At 48.4% G+C, this 22,465-nt stretch overlaps 1 protein-coding gene across 3 annotated transcripts in view; it reads left to right on the forward strand.

The window, feature by feature from the left end:
• Nucleotides 1-22,465, forward strand: part of IRAK2 (interleukin 1 receptor associated kinase 2) — an 82,320-nt gene that overhangs the window by 35,454 nt on the left and 24,401 nt on the right. For 2 of the 3 annotated variants that reach the window (XM_084989433.1, XM_021069319.2), the window contains 5 exons: nucleotides 8,515-8,661; nucleotides 14,264-14,355; nucleotides 17,179-17,373; nucleotides 17,456-17,520; nucleotides 20,782-20,896. In XM_084989433.1, the coding sequence (XP_084845559.1) occupies nucleotides 8,515-8,661; nucleotides 14,264-14,355; nucleotides 17,179-17,373; nucleotides 17,456-17,520; nucleotides 20,782-20,896 (614 nt within the window). The other variant, XM_084989432.1, reaches the window with a different exon arrangement.

Below are 22,465 nucleotides of genomic sequence, written 5' to 3' on the forward strand. Positions count from 1 at the left end.
TACAGCGTGTGCAAAGCCCTGGTGGTAGGAAGAGTGATGCTTGAGGACCCATAGGGAGCATGGAGGCCTCAGCTAGAGGACAAGGTGGGTATAGTGGGCTGGGGAGAGGTGGGACCAGTTTCCTCCTTCCCAACCCCCCTCCCAGGCTAGGGGTCAAATTGGAACTGGGCTACACCACAGCCATGGCAATGCCAGACCCGAGCCGCATCTGTGACTTACACCACGACTCATGGCAATGCTGGATTCTTAACCCACTGAGCGAGGCCAGGATTGAACCCAAGTTCTAATGAGTCCTAGTCAGGTTCATTACCGCTGAACCCCTGCAGGAACTCAAGGTCTGCTTTCATCAAGAATGAGGGAGAGATTCTAGAGGGTTCTGCCAAGGAGAACCCCCATTGTTCTGGCCACAGTGGGGAATGGGGGTTTGTGAGTTTCCGGTGTCAGCTGCCTAGGACAGCAGGAAGCTTCTGGAACCTGAAGGGACTCCAAGGGAGGTGACCAAGGTTTCATTTTCCTCTCACTATTACCATCTTCCCGAGAGTTTTCTTTCAAGTTTCCCAGTTTTCACACTGTCTCTTCTGGATTGTGCAACCTTCGCAGTTTCTAACTCTTGGTTTGGTGTCTCAGCCAGTCATTTTCTTCCTGCAATCAGGCTTTTACTGAGTGGGGAATTTTTGTCTCCCGCCTAAAGTGAAATGAAAGTGAATAAACTCTTTCTCTCCCAAAGAGGTGCCATTTTATTTTATTCATTTTATTTTATTTTTCGTCTTTTTAGGGCCACACCAGTGGCATATGGAGGTTCCCAGGCTAGGGGTCAAACTGGAGCTGTAGCCGCCGGCCTACACCACAGCCACAGCAACAGCAGATCCAAGCCACCTCTGCGACCTACATCACAGCTCACGGCAACACCGGATCCTTAACCCACTGAGCAAGGCCAGGAATCGAACCTGTGATTGATGGATCACTGAGCAAGTCAGTCATCCATCCTGACTCGTGGATGCTAGTCAGATTTCTTTGCACTGAGCAATGATGGGAACTTCAAGGTGCCATTTTATAGATGAGGAAACTGAGGTGCGGGGATTAAGCAATGCCCCCAAAGCCACACGGTCAGTAAGCAATGGGCTGGGAAGGGAGGCCGGTCTGCTTGACCTAATTACTCTACTCGTGTGTGTGTGTGTGTGTGTGTGTGTGTGTGTGTGGTGGGGCGGGGGGGTTGGGTGTCCACTTGGCAGATGGAGTCTCATTTACCCCCAGAAAAAAAGGTGTAGAATAGGTGTAGATATTGCCCTTTATGCTTTTCTTGGAAACAGGGAAGCTTCAGAATGTAAGCCATGTAAGGCTCTTCTACATCCTTGCTGTGTGGTTCATGGTGGTCTCCTGACTCACATTCCACTGCAGAAAATCGAGGCTTTAATCACTGTAGGTTTCTTGGGAGTTAACGTGAGGCTAGACAGGGGTGTGTGTGCAGGGCCTCTAAACCAGCCCCCAGTTTTTCAGGGGTGGAGAAGGAGCTGGAGGCAGAGGAGCTGTGGTTTATCGAACTCTTGCTCTGTGCTACACTGTTGTAAGCAGCTCCCCTGGGCTACATGCTTTGTTTTTGTTTGTTTGTTTTGGTTTGGTTTTTTTGGGCCACACCACTAAATATGGAAGTGCCCTGGGCCAGGGGTTGAATCTGAGCTGCAGCGACACCGAATCCTTAACCTGCTGCACCACTGTGGAAACTCCTGGGCTTTGGACACATACTAAGGTTATTCATTAATCAGGATACATTAGATTACGTTGCAGTCACAGATAAACCCTGAAATCTTAGTTGTTCAACACAGCCATGATTGATTTCTCAAAAGCCAGTGCTGCCCCCTGCATTTTGCTTTTTTTTTTTTTTTTTTTTTTTAGGGCCACACCCGCGGGCATATGGAGGTTCCCAGGTTAGGGGTCTAATCGGAGCTACAGCTGCCAGCCTACACCACAGTTACGCAACACCAGATCCTTAACCCACTGAGCGAGGCCAGGGATCAAACCTCCAACCTCATGGTTCCTAGTTGGTTTCATTTCCACTGCACCACGAAGGGAACGCTGCCCTTTGTGTTTTGCACTTGGCCGGGTCATCTGGAACACACAGCTTCCAGGGTCACTGTTGCAGGGGAAGAGAGGGATGGAGGAGGCTTGGTTGCTTTTAATTGTTTTGTCCGTGAAGTGACAGTAGCTTTTCCATCACTGGCCAGGGAGTTCCTGTCGTGGCTCAGCAGTAACAAACCCAACTAGTATCCATGAGGATATGGGTTCGATTCCTGGCCTCGCTCAGTGGGTTAAGGATCTGGTGTTGCCATGAGCTGTGGTTTAGGTCGAAGACTTGGCTCCAATCCTGCGTTGCTGTGGCTGTGGTGTAGGCTGGCAGCTGTACCTCTGATTGGACTCCTAGCCTGGGAACTTCTATATGCCGTAAGCACGGCCCTAAAAAGCCAAAAAAAAAAAAAAATCCATTGGCCAGAACAAGTCACATGGTCCCAACTAATTGCAAGGGAGGCTTGGGTCTGAGAGGGAGCATATGACTATTTGGTTAGTACTGTGTCAACCATAGGTAACCTTAGTTCAGAGGGGTTTATGGTAAAGTCCTACCTAATCATGGCCTTCGGGGTCTCACATGATCTTAACCCTTGCCCAGCTCTTTCACTTCATCTCTGCTATTTCCTCTCCCCACCTCTTCTTTCAACTCAGCCACTAGGGTTGTCCTTTATTTGATGAGATGCACCAAGCTGTTTTCTGCCTCCGCACCTTTGCATAGACTATTCCTTCTCCCTAGGATGCTGGTCTCTCCCCAACTCCCTTGAATTTTTCCCTTAGCTCATCCTTCTCATTTTTGGGGTCTTTGCTTAAATGGCACCTGTCCACAGAAGCCTGCCTTGAGCACCCCATGGAAGTAAGTGTCAGGTAGCCCTACTTCTCTCCAGTTTGTTTTCTTCACAGAACTCCTCCTAGTTTATAATGAGATATCTTTTAACTCTCTTATTTTTATTTTTTTATTTTATTTTATTTTTTGTCTTTTTGCTATTTTTTGGGCTGCTCCCGCGGCATATGGAGGTTCCCAGGCTAGGGGTCTAATCGGAGCTGTAGTCTCCAGCCTACGCCAGAGCCACAGCAACGTGGGATCCGAGCCATGTCTGCAACCTACACCACAGCTTATGGCAATGCCGGATCGTTAACCCACTGAGCAAGCACAGAGACCGAACCTGCAACCTCATTGTTCCTAGTCGGATTCGTTAACCACTGCGCCACGACGGGAACTCCTCTTTTAACTCTCTTAAAGTCAGGAGGATGTGAGTTTTGACAATGGTTAGCATCCCCAGTCCCTAACCCAATGAGTAAATGAATGGGGATGGATGAGTCTTTTCAGTAGCTGGTGAGCAGGTGCAATGGAGGAGCAGAGATAAGGTGATTAGGAAGAGAGGGCACGTCCCCAGACTTGCCTATCTTTGTGTCTGGCTTGAGTTGGGAGTTTTGAGTGGTATGTGTGTGTACTTGGGACGCCCAGGAGGATTGAACTCAGGGACTGGGAGGTAAAGGAAAAGGAAAAGAGAGGGCCTGGAAAGTTCTGTTTATCCTTGATTTGACCAGCCAGCACCTGAGTTCTTTGGTTAGGGCAGAATTACTTTCATTTGCTCTAGGAAGAGTCTATTTCAGCCACATGAGTCAGAATGAATGGAAAGAATAGAAACAAAGATGTAAATATTACGTGGCTGTTTAAGTTGAGGGCTGTGAAGGGTGGGGGGGATTCCAGAGTGTGCTCACCAAGGAAAGACCTTGCCAGCAGCTAGAGTTCCCTCTGATCGGGCGCTTGGCTCCTAGATGTGCCACTGTTTAAATGTTCCCAGGTGGCCTCTGCCAAGGGCCCAGCATGCATAAGCCTTTCACCCAAAGGAAGTGGGGTGTGAATAAGCAAAATAGAAATAAGAGGGTGAGGAGTTTCCTGGTAGCTCAGCAGGTTAAGGATCCAGCATTGTTACTGCTGTGGTATAGGTTCTATCCCTGGCCCAGGAACTTTTGCATGCTGTGGGCATGGCTAGAAAAAAAAAAAAAGAAAAGAAAGAAGAGAACAATTTCAGGTTTCACTTAACTGCAGTATAAAACAGAAATAGCAACTGGGCCTTCTCTCCAGAGCTGTCACCTAAGTTCAATGGGCCGCATGTATGGGAAAGCACATAAGACAGAAAAAGCCTGACCTAGACTTGGGTGATGATAATAACAAGTGTAAATAACTGTTGAGCACTTACTTATTTCATCCCCATGGCAACTCTCTGGGGTAGAGGGTACAGTTCCTCGTTCCACTTTGTTGGATGAGACTTGGGGAGGGTCCCTTGTCTATGAGCTTGGCTGCGGCATGCACTGTGGGCTGGATGCTGAGAGTTCATCCTTGGGCTCCATGGCACACGTGATTCATGCTCAATGGAGAGAGTAGGATATCCTGGAGTTCCCCCTGTGACAGCGCCTTGGGATGAATTTTTGATCCCTGGCCAGGTGGCGTTGCCACAGCTACAGCTTAGGTTGTGACTGTGGCTTGAATCTGATCCCTGGTTCAGAAACTCCATATGCTGTGGGGTTGCCAAAAAAGAAAAAGAGAGAGAAAGAGAGTGGCATCCTGAAATACAAAGCAGAGAGAAAAAGGAATTGTGTTGTCATCCCCTGGGAACCCTGGAGAAGCACAGAGAAACTCTTCTGCCCCCCTTCCTCTTCCCCCTGGTGCCAGAAACTCTACCCTCATCACTCTGGGTTAAGCCAGTGCTTCTCAGCCTCACCTGGGGAACTCATGAAACCATCCAGACTCTGACTTAATTGTTCTGAGAACCAGGACCTCAGCCCTCAGGCGACACCTCCTCCCATCCCCAGGATCCCCAGGGAGAACCTCCAGCTGCCTGCCATCCTGTGTGTGACCAGGCTGGCTGCCAGCCGCACAGCGGGCAGAAGCAGGTCATGCTTCCCTCTTGGGCTCCTGTACTGCTCGGCCCCACTGCCACTGCACCTTCAAGGCCCTGCCACTGCCTACTGAGGATCATGTGTCCATTAGAGGGTTGAGCAGGGAGAGAGGACAGAGGTCAGGGGATGAGCACACTACAGTTTGTGTCCTGCCCCTGGCCTTGGCACAGATGCTTTCCAGATCTTGGCCCACTGAGTCAAGGGACAGTCCTGGGACAGAAGAGTTAATCTGACCCCACAGAAATTGCAAAGGAAGCTCAGAGAATTAAGAAATCTGCCCTCGGGTGCACAGCCAGGCCTTAGAGAGGCCGGCTCCGCAAACAGTTGCTTTCCCACATTTACTCTCGCTTCTGCTCTGTGATCACAATTCATATCTTTGGATCTCAGGATCCTGCAGAATCAACTTAATGTGTGGAATCTTTTTGAGAATATAATTCCAGGGGGAGTAAAAGCTGCCCCAGAAGCGTGAGGTGGCTCTCATGTGTCAGTCATAAGGATAAATGATGCAACCGCTTGTTTCTTGGGCTTGGCCTTAGCAGACAGGAAACTCGAGTGACCTTTAAAGCTTGTCATGACCCTTTCTTGTGAACATTTTGTCCTCCTTTTCCCCATCCTGACCTTGCTCTTCTATTTTTACTTAAATGGCTCTCTGGTGTATGTTCCAGCCCAAAGGAGTGGACATTGTATCTGCTCAGCTTTCAGATCAGTTACAAAGAGCCGAAAAGCTACAGTTTCTCCCCCCTCTGGCTTTGATGGTAAGAAAAGAAGCCAGCAAAGTCTTCCTGAACCTTTAGTTTCAGCCTGCACCTTCCAACTCAGATCAGCCACTAGCAACCCAGGAGTCTAAGTGAAGATGTGTAATGTTTATGCATCTTATTTTATTGTGTGCATCTAAAAACCATCTGAAAACCCACAGCGTGCTGAGACAGAGGTTTCACAGGAAACGAAGCTTCTCATCAGATTGTCACTATGGCCCTGATGTGGGGCTGTCATCTGTCCTCTGTGGCTGGGTGTGGACCTCCTGCGTGACTAGGTGGGAGGGTGGGTATCAGCTCAAAACGCACTGGCAAGCTCAGTCTCAGGCTGGAGCCCCCACTGGTGCTGGGATAGTTTCTTCCCCCTCAGGCATGTGCCCTGTTCCCACGTGTTTGCCAGCTGTAGGCCACTGCATGTCCCTGTGGACTCTCCTTAGGTTGAGAATGTAATGGAAGCTTTTCTCTTCCCTGTGGGTGGAGGCCAGAGAGGTCAGCTACAAATGGGCTGGTGGCCTCAGTGTTCTTGCCAAATAGGTCTTGAGCGAGAGGCAAAGATCTGTGCAGAAAGGAAAAGAGAAAAGGACTAGGATGTTGAAGTTAGGTCAGGCCAGGAGGGTCACCTTCACTCCCATTTGGTGACAAAATGGTGTCAGCCAGGCCTCAGATGGGGGAAGGTGCTGCTTATTCTGGGGCCGCCGGCAGTTGGGGTACAAGTGGGACCTTTAGAAGCCAGTGCAGCTGAGGACACCTCCTCCTGTGGTGGGCTGTCTGGGGTCCCTGTCACCAGCAGGTCTGGCACAAGGGGGGCAGGGGCCTCAGAGGAGTCATCTCTGCCTTGTGCCTCATCCACAGATGCCGTCATAAGGATGGCATGGATGTGGCCCTTTGAGGAGCGTGGGCAGAACCCACTCAGAGAGGTTTGGGGCAGGAGGAGTCAGAGTGGGGAGGGCAGGGAGGAGAGGGCCGTGTGTGGCACGGGGGCCCCTTCCTCTTGGGGTGCTCACTTCTGCACACACCCTGAGCAGGCAGCTTCTCTCTGGACCTGCCCACGAGCCAGGCTTCCCTGCCCGCAGTTGTCTCTGTTGTCATTTTGTCTGACAGACTGTGTGTTACCCTGCACCTGTGGAAGGCAGTGTGTGACACAAATAGAGACGGGGGATTCCGTGAGTCTAGCTGGCAGGGCCGCCCCTGGGGAGGAACCTCCCTTCTGGCGTCACAGTTGAGGCCAGAAGGGCTGCTGCCTGATGAGATGAGGGTGGGGACAGTGGAGACCCGAGGACTGCAGGTGGGGAGAAACGAAGTGTGCGTCCCCCAGGGCCCCCACCTTCCTGCCCCAGCACTCCCTGCCCCCCCTGCAGGTTATACCTCCCTGAGTTCCCGTTTCTCTCCCTGCTTCCCCCAAGGTTGGGGGTGAGGACACGCACAGTGAAGGTGTCAAGTGCATGACTTGGTGGCAAAACACAGAGGTGGCTAAAGCTTGGGTTCAAGCAGCTTGGTCCTGTAGTCACAATCAGTTGTGTTCAGAGGGAGACATGTTTGACCTGGAGGAATAAATGCTCCCAGAGCCTCAAAGACTGGAGGTGCTTTGCCCCAAATCCCAGCGGCTGTGCAGTATGAGAGAGAGAGCGAGTGGCAGCCCCCTCCTGGGACTCCAGTTTTCTTCGTTCTCAAATGTGGGTTCACCTCACACCACCAGAGCATGAAAGGCCTCGAATGCAGGCTGGAGGATTTGGTCTGCAAGGCACGGGGGAGACGGGAGGATTCTGATGAAGAGTGGTGGTTTATCCTGGCAGGGGGGAGTCAGAAAGGCTTTAAACAGGGAAGTGGAGAGACTGGCTCTGTATTTTGGTCAGATGTATCCTGGGGAGGGCATGGAAGCCGCCTGAGCCAGAGGCCCCACCAGCCCTACTGGAGAGATGACGATAGATGTGGGGGAGGGGAGAGGAAGCCACTTCACAGGGAGCAGGCTCTGTGGAAGCTGTGTAGACACGCCCTCTGGCACCTTTGGGGTTTCCCAAATCAGTGCAAAGGGGAAGTGATTATTCTCAAAAGACAGGTGACCTTCACCTAGGCTCTTGCAGCTGGTCCTGCCTGGCCAAGCTGTGTGACCTCGGACAAGCCACTTAATCTCTCAGGCTTCATCTCCTCCAGGATCCCGGGAAGGACCTTGTAAGGACTTTGTGCAGAGCTGGGCCTGACCAGGCATCGTCAGCATGCGGTTAATGTGGCTGCTATTTTCAGGCTTCCTGTCTTTAGAACAGGGAAGGACACGCATGTCTGTGCTGCTCATGGAAAGGGAAGCTGGAGGACTTCCAGGTCTTGTCTCTTTAGGGGCTCCACGGGGACTCAGTGGGAGGGAGAGCTCTGACTTGGCTGCATGTTCAGGGAACCCTTTCATGTCTGCACCCTCAGTCCCCCCGCCTAGCAGCCTTGTGAGGGAGGCCAGCAAATGTGATCATGATTATCATCGCTGTTTCATAGTGAGGAGACAGGCTCAGAGAAGGAAAGTGACTTGTCTAAGGTCACACAGCTGGTAGGTTTAGAAGCCAGGGGTATCTGACTCAGTGTGTTGGAACCAGGCCCATGGCAGGAGATTGCTGGTTCTGAGCACTACCCCTCAGTCATGGGGAGGCTGAGGTCCAGAGAGGGAGGCAACTCTTGCTGGGCACAGTGTGAAGTCAAGGCTGGGCTAAGGCTCTGACCCAGGTCTGTGACTTCTCCACCCAGCCTCTTGATGACTAACCTGCTACATCAAATAATAAGAGCTTGCTTTCTTCCTATCCCATTTCAGGGAAACCTGTTCCTGAAATCAAATCTTCCATCCCAGACTCCCTGGATGTTGTGAAGCCCAGAAAGCCTTTTCCAGCTTCTGTACAAAATGCTGAGGACAAACAGGAAATGGGGTGGCCCATGAGGCCAGCCACTTTTCCAAGCCCAGGTAATTTTTTTTTTTTTTTTTTTTTGTCTTTTCTAGGGCCGCACCAGCGGCATATGGAGGTTCCCAGGCTAGGGGTCGAATGGGAGCTATAGCCACCGGCTTACACTGGAGCCACAGCAATGCCAGATCTGAGCCTCATCTGTGACCTACACCACAGCTCATGGCAACGCAGTGGGCATCCTTAACCCACTGAGTAAGGCCAGGGATCAAACCCGCAATCTCATGGTTCCTAGTCGGATTCATTAACCACTGCACCATGAGGGGCACTCCAGGCCCAGGTAATCTTAATTAAACTTAATTTTTTAATTTAAAGGAGACTTACTTTAGGAACTATTTTATCTGTAAGGCTATTTAGCTCAGAATATAATAGCAAAAAACTGGAAAAACAAATGTGGATGGCAAAATTGATCACAGATGTTGGTAATAATGAAATCCTGCTGACAGTGATGTAGGCATGTGTACATACATGGAAATATGTTCGTGCTATATTGAGTTTATAAAATTCAAAATGTGAGGGAGTTCCCAGTGTGACTCAGTGGGTTAAGATCTGACCGTAACAGCTTGGGTTGCTCAGGAGGTGCAGGTTTGATCCCTGACCTGGGAACTTCCATATGCTGTGGGTGTGGCCATAAAAAAAAAAAAAAGGTAAGATAACAGGAGTTCCCAGGTGGTGTAGCAGGTTAAGGATCTGGTGTCACTGCTGTGGCTCGGGTCCCTGCCGCAGCATGGGTTCCATCCCTGGCTCAAAGAATTTCCACATGCCATGTACCATCTATTACCATTTTTATAAAAAGAAACTCAGTAATTGAGGTCTTTCTTTGTGTGAGACAGTGTTCTAAGTTTGTCAAAGATGTTGACTTATTTAATCCTCCATTAACTGTATGAGTTTGGTCTTGTTATTCTCCCCATTTCACAGAGGAGGAAACTGAAGCAGTAAGAGGTTAAACAGCCTGCCAAGGTCATACGCTACAGGGCCCAGGTATTTTACCTGTGGTCCCCCAAGGCCCCAGCACAGGCTCTGGGCTGGAAACCTGGTGACCTCTCTGCCCTCCACAGGCCCCTTGCCCCTCACATCCATGTGAGGGTGGTGCCACCTACCTTCCCCCATCCCCTCATCAGGTACAGATCTGCTGCTTTGTTCTCTGGGGCTTGAGTGCAGAGTGGGAAAGTGACTTGCTCAAGGGTTGGAATTAGAGTAGGAAGTAGCACCTGAGCCATGGGATTTGAACACCTATGTCCCCACCACTGCACCCCCCACTGTCCCAAAGCCTTGGGGCCCACTCCAGCCTTGTCTCCATGCCCTCATGCCCAGGGATGGGCTCAGGGACTATGATGAAAGTACTCAACCAGAGGGTGACTTCCCCAAGGGGAACTGCTCCTTACACCACCCTCACCACCGATCCCTCGGAGCCTTGCCCCTGTTCCGCTCTCCTGCAGCTCCTGAGTGATGAACTAGAGATCCCAATCCATGAATCCACAGTCCACTGATGTGGCTCCTGAAGCCAGGGTCAGCGTCACCTGAAAGCAGCTGCGTCACCTAATACCAGGCAGACCCGTATTAGAATCCCAACTCTGCCACTTTCCAGCAGGAGTGACTTAGCTTCTCTGTACCTGATCTTCCTCATCTAAAAAAATAAGCCTAATAACAGAAGCTATGTCATCATATGTAGTAAGGAATCATGTACCTTAATGTAGGTGCTCCTTACACGTTAGGTGATATTAGGAACATTCTAGATACCCCAGCGAGGTTGAGTTTGGAAAATTCATTCTAGGTCAAGGAGTCTGAATTATTTCCTGTAGCTATTTATTAAAAAAAAAAAAAAAGAGGCAGGACTTTGATCAGCAATTAAAGATAAGGAGAAATGGTCCTAAAGCTAATTGATGACCAAGGGGAATGATAATAATACAATAGGGCAATGAGGTGACAGGTAGAGCAGCTTTGCCAGAGGTTCCTTATCTAGGCTACCCTGAAAAGAAACATCAGATCTCTGGCAGCTTTGCACCTTTTGCTTTCTTGGCTGGCACTTGGGAGGACATGTGCCTAGACAGGCCTGGATGATAAGTATCATCTGTAGGTGGAGACAAGACATCAATTGTCTATCAAATTGAATCAATTTTCCCAAATTGGGACATTAATTGCCCAAATTGAAAATGAGAGCATAATCATTAATTGCATCAAATAACCCAAAGTCTGTCTTCTCTTGGGAAAACCTCAAGGTACCACTGGGCCCCAAAGTTCAAGCTGATTATCTCGTAGGAGTGGAGATCTGGGAGGTGGAGGTGGCTGGGGAGGAGGGCGCAGACAGGTGGGAATGGTGCTTGACCACTGTTGCTGCCTTAGCCTGACAACCCAGGGAGAGGGACGCTTGAGAGCTGGGGAAGGGGACATAACCTGCCGAAGCTCTATGGCTGAAAAAGTGGTGGGATGGGATTCAGACAAGTTGTTCCAGAGCCCACAAACCTTTTTTTTTTTTTTTTTTTTTCCTGCACCTGAGGCATGGGGAAGTTCCAGGGCCAGGGATCAAACCCACACCACAGCAGTGATCTGAGCCACAGCAGTGATAGTGCCAGATTCTTAGGACGCCAGGGAACTCCCAGAGCCCACATCTTAATTATTTTTTGTCTTTTGCCTTTTTAGGGCCGCACCCATGGCAAATGGAGGTTCCCGGGCTAGGGGTCTAATTGGAGCTACAGCTGCTGGCCTACGCCAGAGCCACAGCAATGACGGATCCGAGCCACGTCTACGACCTACACCACAGCTCACAGCAACGCCGGATCCTTAACCCACTGAGCAAGGCCAGGGATTGAACTCGCAACCTCATGGTTTCTAGTCAGATTTGTTTCCACTGCGCCACAATGGGAACTCCCAGAGTCCACATCTTAACTTCTGTATCTACTGACCCCCTCAACGTAGGTGGGAGAGGAAGTGGGAGAGGCATGGAGGAGGAAAGCACATGAGCAGATGAGCCACAGACAGGTTCTGGGCATCTCCTAAAACAAACAGATGCTCAAAGCTAGAATGCAGATTAAAGGGCTCTGAGCAGCTGCAATATCTGTTGCAAGCCTTACCTGTAGGAGAGGCCACTGGGTGTCCATCAGAATTGATTTACACTTCTTCTGCATGTAGTTTTACCAGCTGCTGTTCTCCATGTGTACCAGAGACTGGTCTTTGTGCTTTATACTGTCTCTTTTAACCTGGACCAGAAGTCTACAAAGAATGGACTATTACTGTTTATTTATTTTTTTTAACATCTAAGGAGTAAGCTCAAGAAATGAAGCACAAGTCACCCAGGGTCAAATCTTTAGTCATGACAGAGCCAGGACTTGAGCTCAGTTCTGCCTGCTGCCAAGAACGGAGATGGGAGAGCTGGGCAGAACCACTGCCAGCCACAGGGCAGAAGCTGGAAGACCCCAAATGAGGTACAGCACGGCCCTGTGTTCTCTGTTCCTGCCTACAGGGACGCAACTCAGCAGGACAAGATTCAGTGCATTCCATTTGAGAGAGAACATTCTAGAAAGATTTCTGTGGAAAATGGCACATGAAGGTTAAACTCTTAGTGTTTTGGAAATGACATTTGTGTAGACCAGTGTCTTCTGACCCAGACCTCCTACAAGTGTTTACAAAGCAAGGGCTATTTCTTACCTGATTTCTCAGCTTGCAGTATTAGCCCCAATTCCCTCCCTTTGCCCCTGCAAATCAACAGGATAAATAGACTCAGCCACCCCTAGTAGCCCACCTGTGTCACAAGAGCAGACCTCAGCGATCCCCCCGCCCTGAGAGTCAGATCCCCAGGTATCAGTCAGATGGGAGAATCATGATTGTGTGGGGCCAGCTCTGGGCGGGCAGTGGGAGAGGAAAGGGGCTGACCATGTGTGCAGCTGCTGTGAGGCTGGAGGGGAGCGGAGAGAGCGGGTAGGAAAGCAGCAGGAGGGAAGTGGAGTTGGCAGGAGCAGCAGTCCCCAGAGTGTGGGTCCCCCCCCACCCCTCCCCCCCATGATAGGTGAGAGCACTGGTGTTAAAAAAAGGCACATATCACATGCACCAAAAACTAGGGATTTTAAAGCTAAATTCTTAACACCTTAATTCGAGTGGATTGAAAGAAAACATCAAGTAATTCATTGTGGAGAAGCAGAGACACACAGGCAAAACTTAGTAGATGGATGACTGTGACCGCAGTTTGGATGACTCAGTCCAAGGGTGTTTGAGTGGAGGCCAAGAGAAGGCAGGGCCAGGGTGGAGGCCTCCGTCACGGGAGTGGCTGTGGCCTGGCACCTTTCTGCAAGGCAGTCTCCACTCTGCCCCAGGTCGCGTGGGTGGTGGCAGGGTGGGAGCAACCTCTGAAGCACACAGATGCATGGATGGATCCTCATGAGCTTCGGGACTCTGGGGAGTTATGCTGCCAGTGGTTGTCTGCATCTGATCTGCAATACATTGCTGGTTTTGTTGATTTTTATGTTTGTTTTTTGGCAGCACCCACTGGCATGTGGGAGTCCCCTGGCCAGGAATTGAACCCACACCACAGCAGTCCTTAACCCACTGAGCCCTTAGGGAACTCGTGTTTTGTTTTTTATCTTATTTATTTATTTTTTTTTTGTCTTTTTGCCTTTTCTAGGGCCACTCCCGTGGCATATGGAGGCTCCCAGGCTAAGGGTCTAATCGGAGCTGTAGCCGCAGGCCTACGCCAGCGCCACAGCTACGCGGGATCCGAGCCGTGTCTGCGACCTACACCACAGCTCATGGCAATGCCAGGTCCTTAACCCACTGAGCAAGGCCAGGGATCGAACCTGCAACCTCATGGTTCCTAGTTGGATTCATTAACCACTGAGCCATGATGGGACTCCTTTATCTTACTTTTTATTCTGGTTTTCCTATTTACTTTTTTGGACAAAAGTTTTCTTCCCATGTCTGAGCTGTAGCTCTTAGCTGGAAGCTCAGTTTAAGTGACAGTGCACTTAGGGACAGAAGGGGTGTGTGTGACTGCATGTGTGCATCTGTGTCCTTTGGGGAGGGCTCTTTATTGTTAGTATGCCATTCTGGGGTCTGCATTCTCTGGTGCCCTGTGGGTTTGCCAATGTGCTACCTTCTCAAGTGTAGTTCTTTCACTTAAAGCCAATTCAGAGAAATGTGGTGGGTGGTAGGGGGAATAAAACAAGCAAAACACAAAGGAACGACTCTAGAAGCAGCAGACAATATTGGGGGAGAGGCGCTGGGTGGTCCTCCTCCTGGGCTCCGAGGGGGTGAAAGAGTCTCAGGCTTTGTATCAGGTGAGTATTATTTTATCAGCTGCTTGGGTTAAGAGTTGTGAAAGGCTGATTCTGGTTTTGCCATAGTGATCTTTCAGGCTTCCGAAACTAGCTTTTTTAATGGCCAAAGTTCCAGACTAATCACTCCTTTCCTGATAATATAAGCCAGAAATTCTTGAAGGGAACACCAGAGCAGTGTGTAGGCTGGTGCTGGGGTGTCAGGGAGGACAGCCATCATTACTGACAATAGGTGTTTCTGGAGTGAATGGGAGACTGGCTTTTGGTCTGGAGCCCAGACGGGGACCCCTCCCGCCTTCCTCCAGCAGCCGTGGCCTGACCCACAGCCCCTTCTTTTCAGGGCCCACTCTCTCCAGAGCCAGCCTCCTGGTGCCTCCTGAAGATGCTCCTTCTTCCTTAAAAACCGACCTTCTCCCCTCATCTGATTCAAAGGTAAATCCTCCAGTTTGTGTCTCTCTCTCAGAAATGCACCGTTTTTATTCCTAGAGACCAGTTTGGGTGTTAGGGGTTGGGGGGAAGGGGGAGAAAGGAGACCCATTGAATTTCTCTAAGCTTCTAAGACTCTAAGTCTGGTCCTCAATAAAACTGGGCCGGGGGTGAGGGGGTGCAGAGAGGGTGCACTTTAGGTTTTTTTTTTTTCTTTTTAGGGCCCCACGTGTAGCATATGGAAGTTCTTAGGCTAGGGGTTAAATTGTAGCTGCCCCTGCTGGCCTGTGCCACAGCCGCAGTACTGTGGGATCTGAGCTGAGTGTCTGTGACCTACACCACAGCTCACAACAGTGCTGGATACTTAACCTACTGAGAAAGGCCAGGGATTGAACCCTTATCCTCATGGGTTCATTACCACTGAGCCACAGTGAGAACTCTGCACTTTAGTTTTTTTTTTTTTTTTTTTGGTCTTTTTGCTATTTCTTGGGCCGCTCCCGCGGCATATGGAGGTTCCCAGGCTAGGGGTCGAATCGGAGCTGTAGCCACGGCCTACACCAGAGCCACAGCAACATGGGATCCGAGCCGCATCTGTAACCTACACCACAGCTCACGGCAACGCCGGATTGTTAACCCACTGAGCAAGGGCAGGGACTGAACCTGCAACCTCATGGTTCCTAGTCGGATTCGTTAACCACTGCGCCACGACGGGAACTCCAGCACTTTAGTTTTTAATGAGCTTTTCCATTATTTGTGTTAAGGGAGAGCTGATAATTAGCTTCTCCCTCACCTCTTGCTTGCAGCCTGCCTCCCTTCCAACCATTTTTTTGCCGAAAATATATGTGTTATTCTGAATTTTTAATGACTTGGATCGCAGGTGATTTCTGTGGGTCTTAAGCACTTTTGCCTTCCAAGGCCCTTTCTTTCATTCAAAAAATTTTTTAAATTATATTTTATGATGGCACCAGTATAAAGATGATCCTAATCCAAGTTGGATTAAAAATTTAAACATTTTGGGGCGTTGCCTGGTGGTCTAGTGGTTAGTACTTGGCGCTTTTACCACCTTGGCCTGGGATCAATCCCACGTCAAGCTACTGAATGCTGTGGCCAAAAAGTAAAATAAAAAAATTTTCCTCTTCGACTTGAAAAAGTTCGTTTTTGCTCTTGAGACTTTGAAAGAAATTATGTTAAGATGTTTTCATGGGCCCCTAAGTGTCCTGGGCTGGGTGCCTGGCGGAGAAGCCAGGGCTTACATGGGTATAATTAGTGGAACTCATCCTTAAAGGGGACTGTCACTTAAGCAAGATTGTTTTATTTTCTAATAATTAATCATTTTCAAAAATGGTTTAATAACTGGGGAAATGATCATGGTATAATGTTAAGAGAAAACACCAAAAATCAAAACTATGTGTGTGACATGATCACAATTTTTAGGAAAAAAATCCTTGGAGTTCCTGTCATGGCACAGTGGAAACAAATCTGATTAGGAACCATGAGGTTGTGGGTTCTATCCCTGGCCTTGCTCAGTGGGTTAAGGATCTGGTGTTGCTGTGAGCTGTGGCGTAGGTTGCAGACGTGGCTTGGATCCTGCAGTTGCTGTGGCTCTGGCATAGGCTGGCAGCTGTAGCTCCAATTAGACCTCTAGCCTGGAAACCTCCATAGGCCACAAGGTGCAGCCCTAAAAAGACAAAAAAAAAAAAAAAAAAAAAAAAAAGAAAGAAAGAAAACCTGTGTATCTAATCTAACTGGTAAGGATTACACTAAATGGATAATGGGATCGTGGATAATTAACCATGCTCTAATTTTCTAAAACAGTTTATAAGAGCATATATAACTTAGGAGTTCCTTGGTGGCCTAGTAGTTAAGAATCCAGCATTGTCACTGCTGTGGCACAAGTTCAATCCCTGGCCCAGGAACTTTGGCATGTGGAACTTTGGCATTCCTCCACCGCCCCCCCCAAAAAAGAGCATATGTAAATGAAAATAAATGGAAGTTTATGTCACTTTTTTTTTTTTTTAAAGAAAGGAAGTAATTGAAGCAGAGCTACGTTTCTTAGGCTTACACAGAATTGTGTGTGGTTATGTGAACCTGTATCCTGCTTCCCAGCAAGTATACCATGTGCAGGATGGGGGGCATAGCCCGGCCATCGATCTGCTGTGACCTCACTTCAGCTCTTTGACTCCCTTGGTGTTCACATTTGTAAACTGAAAAAAAAAAAAAAAAAGGAAAACATCATTCATGGGTCCAGGAATGCTCCTATTTTATTTATTTTATTTTCTACTTTTTAATTTAATTTAATTTTTTCTTTTTAGGGCTGCAGGTGCGGCATATGGTGGTTCCCAGGCTAGGGGTCAAATTGAAGCTTCACCTTCCAGGCTATGCCCCAGCTACAGCAATACCAGATCTAAGCCACATCTGCGACCTATATCACAGCTCATGGCAATGCTGGATCCTTAACCCATGGAGCGAGGCCAGGGATCAAACCTGCGTCCTCATGGATACTAGTTGAGTTCGTTTCCACTGAACCACAATGGGAACTCCTGGAATACTCCCAGTTTTAGTTAATCTTCAAAATTACCCTCCAGGGTACTCTGGTTATCTTCATTTTTGCTGATGAGGAAATTAAGGCTCAAAGAGGTTAAGTAACTTGTCCAAGGTCAAGGAGCAAGTTAGAAGCAGATTTATTCTTTGTGCCATCCCTCCTCACTGGAGGAGATGGTTGTCTCCCCCCCACCCCCAGCTCTGGTATTTCTAAGATTCCCTGAGGTACTAGGGAAAATAACATTTTCTGTATTAATTCCATATTAATCTCCTTCTCTGAATTCTCAGGAAGTCAGCACCTCTTTCCCTAAGAAGGAAACACTTGGAAACCTGACTGGAGATAGCCTTTTCTGGAATGAGGTGGACGTGGCCCAGGCAACTGATAACTTCAACCCAAACCACAAAATCAGCGAGGGGACCTTTGCTGACATCTACAAAGGGCAAAGGCACGGCACGCCATTTGTCTTCAAGAAGTTCCGAGAGGTGGGCACTTCTTGGTTTCCAGTAATGGGTGGAGGCTGATGGTGAGACTGGATTTTCATGTTTCATTGTCTTTTCTCCGCAGATGGTTGGCTCAGGTCCAGGATTGATTGAAAAATTCTTACAGGCAGAGGTACAAATTTGTTGTAGGTAAGCCTCCCCTTTGGAAAATATTTTGTTTAATGATGACAGCTAACCTATATAGATAGTGCTTCCTGTGTAGCAGCCAGGTTTTAGAAACTCTCTTTGCTTAAACTCATTTCACCCTCATGAGAACCCTTTAACATAGCTACTATTATCACATTCTTTTATACATGGGCAAATTGAGGCACAGAGAGGTTAAATGTCTTGTCCAGGGTCACAAAGCTAATAAGTGACAGAGCTGGAATTTGAACCTAGGTTGGCTCTATAGTCCATGCTTTTTCTGTGTAGCCACCCTATGCATAGATTAGAATTGTAAAACAACCTTGGCTCGCTTGGCTCAGCTCCCTCCTTCCGGGGGTCAAGAAATCTGTTTCTGTCCCATTTTTTTGAGACAGACAGAGACTTACTGATTCTATCCCTAAGGGCGAATGATGACCCACAGACTCAGTCCGGCCCAGACTTTGTTTTATGGCCTGAGAGCTAGGAGTAGTTTTTACATTTTTAAAGTGTTGAAAAAAATAAAAAGATTATTTCATGACATGTGAAAAGTATATGAAATTCAAATGTCAGTGTCTAAAATGAAGTTTTTGTTTGTTTGTTTGTTTTTGCTTTTTAGGGCCGCACCCGTGGCATATGGAGGTTCCCAGGCTAGGATTTGAATAGGAGCTGCAGCTGCTGGCCTGCACCAGAGCCACAGCAGTGCCAGATCCGAGCTGTGTCTTCAATCTACACCATAGCTCATGGCAACACCAGATCCCTGATCCACTGAGTGAGGCCAGGGATCAAACCTGCAATCTCACGGTTACTATTCGGATTCATTTCCGCTGCGCCACAATGGGAACTCTAAAATGAAGTTTTATTGGAACCCAGACACACCCGTGTATTTCTGTGTTGCGTATGGCTGCATTTGCATGTGATAGTGCACAGTGGAATAATTGCATCAGAGGCCAGATGGCCTCCAAAAGCTAAAGAATATATTGTCTAGCTCTTTACAGAGAGATATTGCTGATCTTTGGTCTTGAGCAATAACGGCCTTCACAAGTTATCCTCAGGAGTTCCTGTTGTGGCTTAGCGGTGACGAAACCGATTAGTATCCATGAAGACGCAGGTTTGATCCCTGGCTTGGCTCAGTGGGTTAAGGATCCAGTATTGCTGAGCTGTGGTGTAGGTCGCAGATGCGGCTTGAATCTCGTGTTGCTGTGGTTGTGGTGTAGGCTGGCAGCTGTAGCTCCAATTCGACCCCTAGCCTGGGAATCTCCATATGCTATGGGTGTGGCCCTAAAAAGCAAAAAAAAAAAAAAAAAAAGTCCTCCTCAAACTTAGATTTTATGAATAAGGAAAGTGGGGCTGGAGAAGTATAGTGAGCCTCCTTGTCACAAAGCTTAGGGAGACTGGGAATCTGAAAGGGAGGTCATTTGGACACCTGGACACTTGTGCTGGCTCTGCCATCGTTGCCTGATGGATTTAACACATGCACATGGAGCACCTTGGTGTGAACACCAGCTGTCATTCAGCCTGGCACATCACTGTCTGAATTCCTCTGCCAGTGTGCAGCCTTAGGCCAGCATGATGATTCTGAAGTATTTTCAGAAATAAAATTATAAAGAGGAAAACAGAGGAGTTCCCTGGGGGCTCAGTGGGTTAAGGATCCTGCTTTGTCACTGCTGTGTCGTGGGTTCAGTCCCCAGCCCTGGAACTACTGCATGCCACAGGTGTGGCCAAAAAGGAAAACAGAAATCACCAATTTTCCATACCACCTATAAATAACTACTGCTGTATTTATATTTTGATATATTTAATCCTTCCTCTCTTCATACATATGTATGAATATACACATTGTGCACACACACACACACACTTATCTACACATATACACTTAATGGAAACTGCCAAGTCCTCCTTGCCAGAGTGCCTTTCTGGAGTTGACAGTCAGTCCTTCATTTATTGATTTGGCCAATTGTCAAGGCTGTTTCTGGTTCTAGAGAGTGCAAATGTGAAGAATACCCAGCGCCTGCCCTGGGGAAGTTTATGGCCCAATGAGGAGAGTGAAGTGTAAATAACATTAATGAGAGTGAAAAGTGTACAGTAGGGTGGCCTAGGGGTGTGGAGGGGGGCTGAGGGATCAGGCAGGAGGTTGTTGCAACAGTGCCAAGGAGAGTCCATTGGGGTCTGACCCAAGGCAGGAGGGAGAATGAAGGGGGCATTTGAAAGCTGTTTGTGACTGTGGATGGTGACTAATTAGATAGAGGAGAAAAGGAAGTTTGTAGGACACTGGCTGGATGGTGGTGCCCTTCACTGAGAAAATAATGGTGGGCAGAGAGGCAGGTTTGGAACATGTCGAGTCTAAGGCTCTTCGTCTGGAGCATTGGGGTGCAACTCGATGTTCATGTCTGAAGGTAGGATGGGCCTGGAGATGAGAGATTGGGGGGCAGTCCTTCTAGAGGTGAGAGGTTCCTGGAGGAGCAGCTTATAAATAGCAAGATGACGGAGTCGCCGTCGTGGCTCAGTGGTTAACGAATCTGACTAGGAACCATGAGGTTTCGGGTTCGATCCCTGGCCTTGCTCAGTGGGTTAAGGATCCGGTGTTGCCGTGAGCTGTAGTGTAGGTGGCAGGCACGGCTTGGATCTGGTGTTGCTGTAGCTGTGGTGTAGGCTGGCAGCTGCAGCTGCGATTGGACCCCTAGCCTGGGAACCTCCATATACCGCAGGTACAGCCCTAGAAAAGACCAAAATAAAAAAAAAAAAGGCAAGATGATGAGCCCAGCTGGGGAGACTCAGATTTCGAAGGCAAAGGAGGAGGGTCTGAGCAGAAAAAGCCAAGAAAGAATAGGCAGAGAGGCAGGAGGACAGTCAGGAAGGAACAGTGACGCAGACCCCAGCAAAAAAGGGTTTCAGGGGGAGAACCCCAGTCCTGGGAGTTGGACAGACCTGTCTTCTGTCCTGGCTGCAGTTTGCTAGTTGTGACCTTGGGCAAGTTCCTTAACCTCTAAACCTCTGTTTCTGGAAGACAGATGTGTAGGGTATCATGTGCTACAGAGTAGTGAGTCAGGATAACTTTGAGTTCCTTGACTTCAAGCTCCTTGAAGGCATGCAGTTGTCATCTCTCTACCCTGTTGCTGGGCCCTTAGGGGTCAGAGCATTAGGTTCCTGGGAGGTTACTGTTTCCTGGGAGGGAGGTAGAAAGGGCAGAAGAGGAGGTAGGAAATGGAGCAGTCTGAGTATTCTTTCTGTCTGACTTCTCCTTCCTGCACTGATGCCTGATTTCAGATGCTGCCACCTCAACATCTTACCTCTGCTGGGCTTCTGCACCGGAGAACAGTTTTACAGCTTGATTTATCCATACATGACAAATGGTTCTTTACAGGACAGACTTCAGGGTCAGGTAAGTGGCCAGCTCATGATCAAAGAATAGGACTAAGGCAGCACCCATTTAGAGAATCAAGGGTAAGAACTTTTAGGAGTCCAAAGGTGAAAGGGGCTATCCAGAGGAGCCCTTCAAAAAGAGAAGTTGGGGAGTTCCCCTTGTGGCTCAGCAGTTAGCGAATCCAACTAGCATCCATGAGGATGCAGGTTCAATCCCTGGCCTTGCTCAGTGGGTTAAGGATCTGGCATTGCCCTGAGCTGTGGTGTAGGTTGCAGACGCAGCTCGGATCCCGAGTTGCTGTGGCTCTGGTGTAGGCCAACAGCTGTAGCTCCTATTGGACCCCTAGCCTGGGAACCTCCATATGCTGCTGGTGTGGCCCTGAAAAGACAAAAAGAGAAGTTGGGCCAGGGTAGTTAAGATATAGCCAAACATCTTCAGGTAAAAAAGTATTTAAAGAGGTTTTTTGAAACAGACTTGTGGTTGTCATGGGGGAGGGAGGAGGAAGTGGGATGGGCTGGGAGTTGGGGGTTGGTAGATGCAAACTATTACATTTAGAATGAGGTCCTGCTGTATAGCTGGATGTAGGTTGTGTACATCCAGTTTCTTAGGATAGAACATGATGGAAGATAGTATGAAAAAAAGAATGTATATATCTATGACTGGGTCACTATGCTGTATAGTAGAAATTGACACAACGCTGTAAGTCAACACAATACTCTAATAAAAATAAAAATAAATTAAAAAAATAAAAAGGTTTTTGACAACAGCCATTTAAGTCAAGACCAAGAAAAAGTTACCCCATCGCACTAATTTTATTCAACGTTGTTCAAACGTTATTTTGAAGGTGCTAGCCAATGCAATAGGACAAGAAAAGGGAATTAACAGGTATGGTATGGAAATGTGGAGGCAAATTTTTATTAAGATATGCTATTCTAGGAGTTCCCGTCATGGCTCAGCAGTAATAAACTCGACTGGTATCCATGAGGACCCCTCACATCACTCAGTGGGTTAAGGATCTGGCATTGCCATGAGCTGTAGTATAGGTCACAGACCTGGCTTGGATCCCATGTTCCTGTGGCTGTCGTGTATGCCCTGCCGCTGATTTGATTCCTGGCCTGGCAACTTCCATATGCTGCAGGTGTGGCCCTAAAAAGACAGAAAGAAAAATGCTATTCTAATAAATTCCTATTTGCTTATGAATTTGTTGAATATCTCTAAAGATATAAGAAACTGTTGCCTTGACTGCCTCTGGGGAGAACAGGTGGCTGGTGCATTGGATGGGAGGGAAACATTTACTACACACCCTTTTGACCTTTTGCATATCATATCATGTGAATGTGGGACCTACAAAATTATTATTATTATTTTTTCTTTTTAGGGCCACATCTGTGGCATATGGAAATTCCCAGGCTAGGGGTCAAGTCGGAGCTACAGCTGCTGGCCTATGCCACAGCCCCAGCAATGCAGGATACGAGCCGAGTCTTTGACCTATACACAGCTCTTGGCAATGCCAGATCCTTAACCCACTGAGTGAGGCCAGGGAGCCAGGGATTGAATCCGCATCCTCATGGATACTAGTCGGGTTCG

Source organism: Sus scrofa, chromosome 13 (genome assembly GCF_054392235.1).
Source record: "Sus scrofa isolate SSC_HxYL_T2T_F1_AM1 chromosome 13, Sscrofa_HxYL_maternal_Yorkshire_Landrace_v2.0, whole genome shotgun sequence".
NCBI classification, from domain to species: Eukaryota; Metazoa; Chordata; class Mammalia; order Artiodactyla; family Suidae; genus Sus; species Sus scrofa.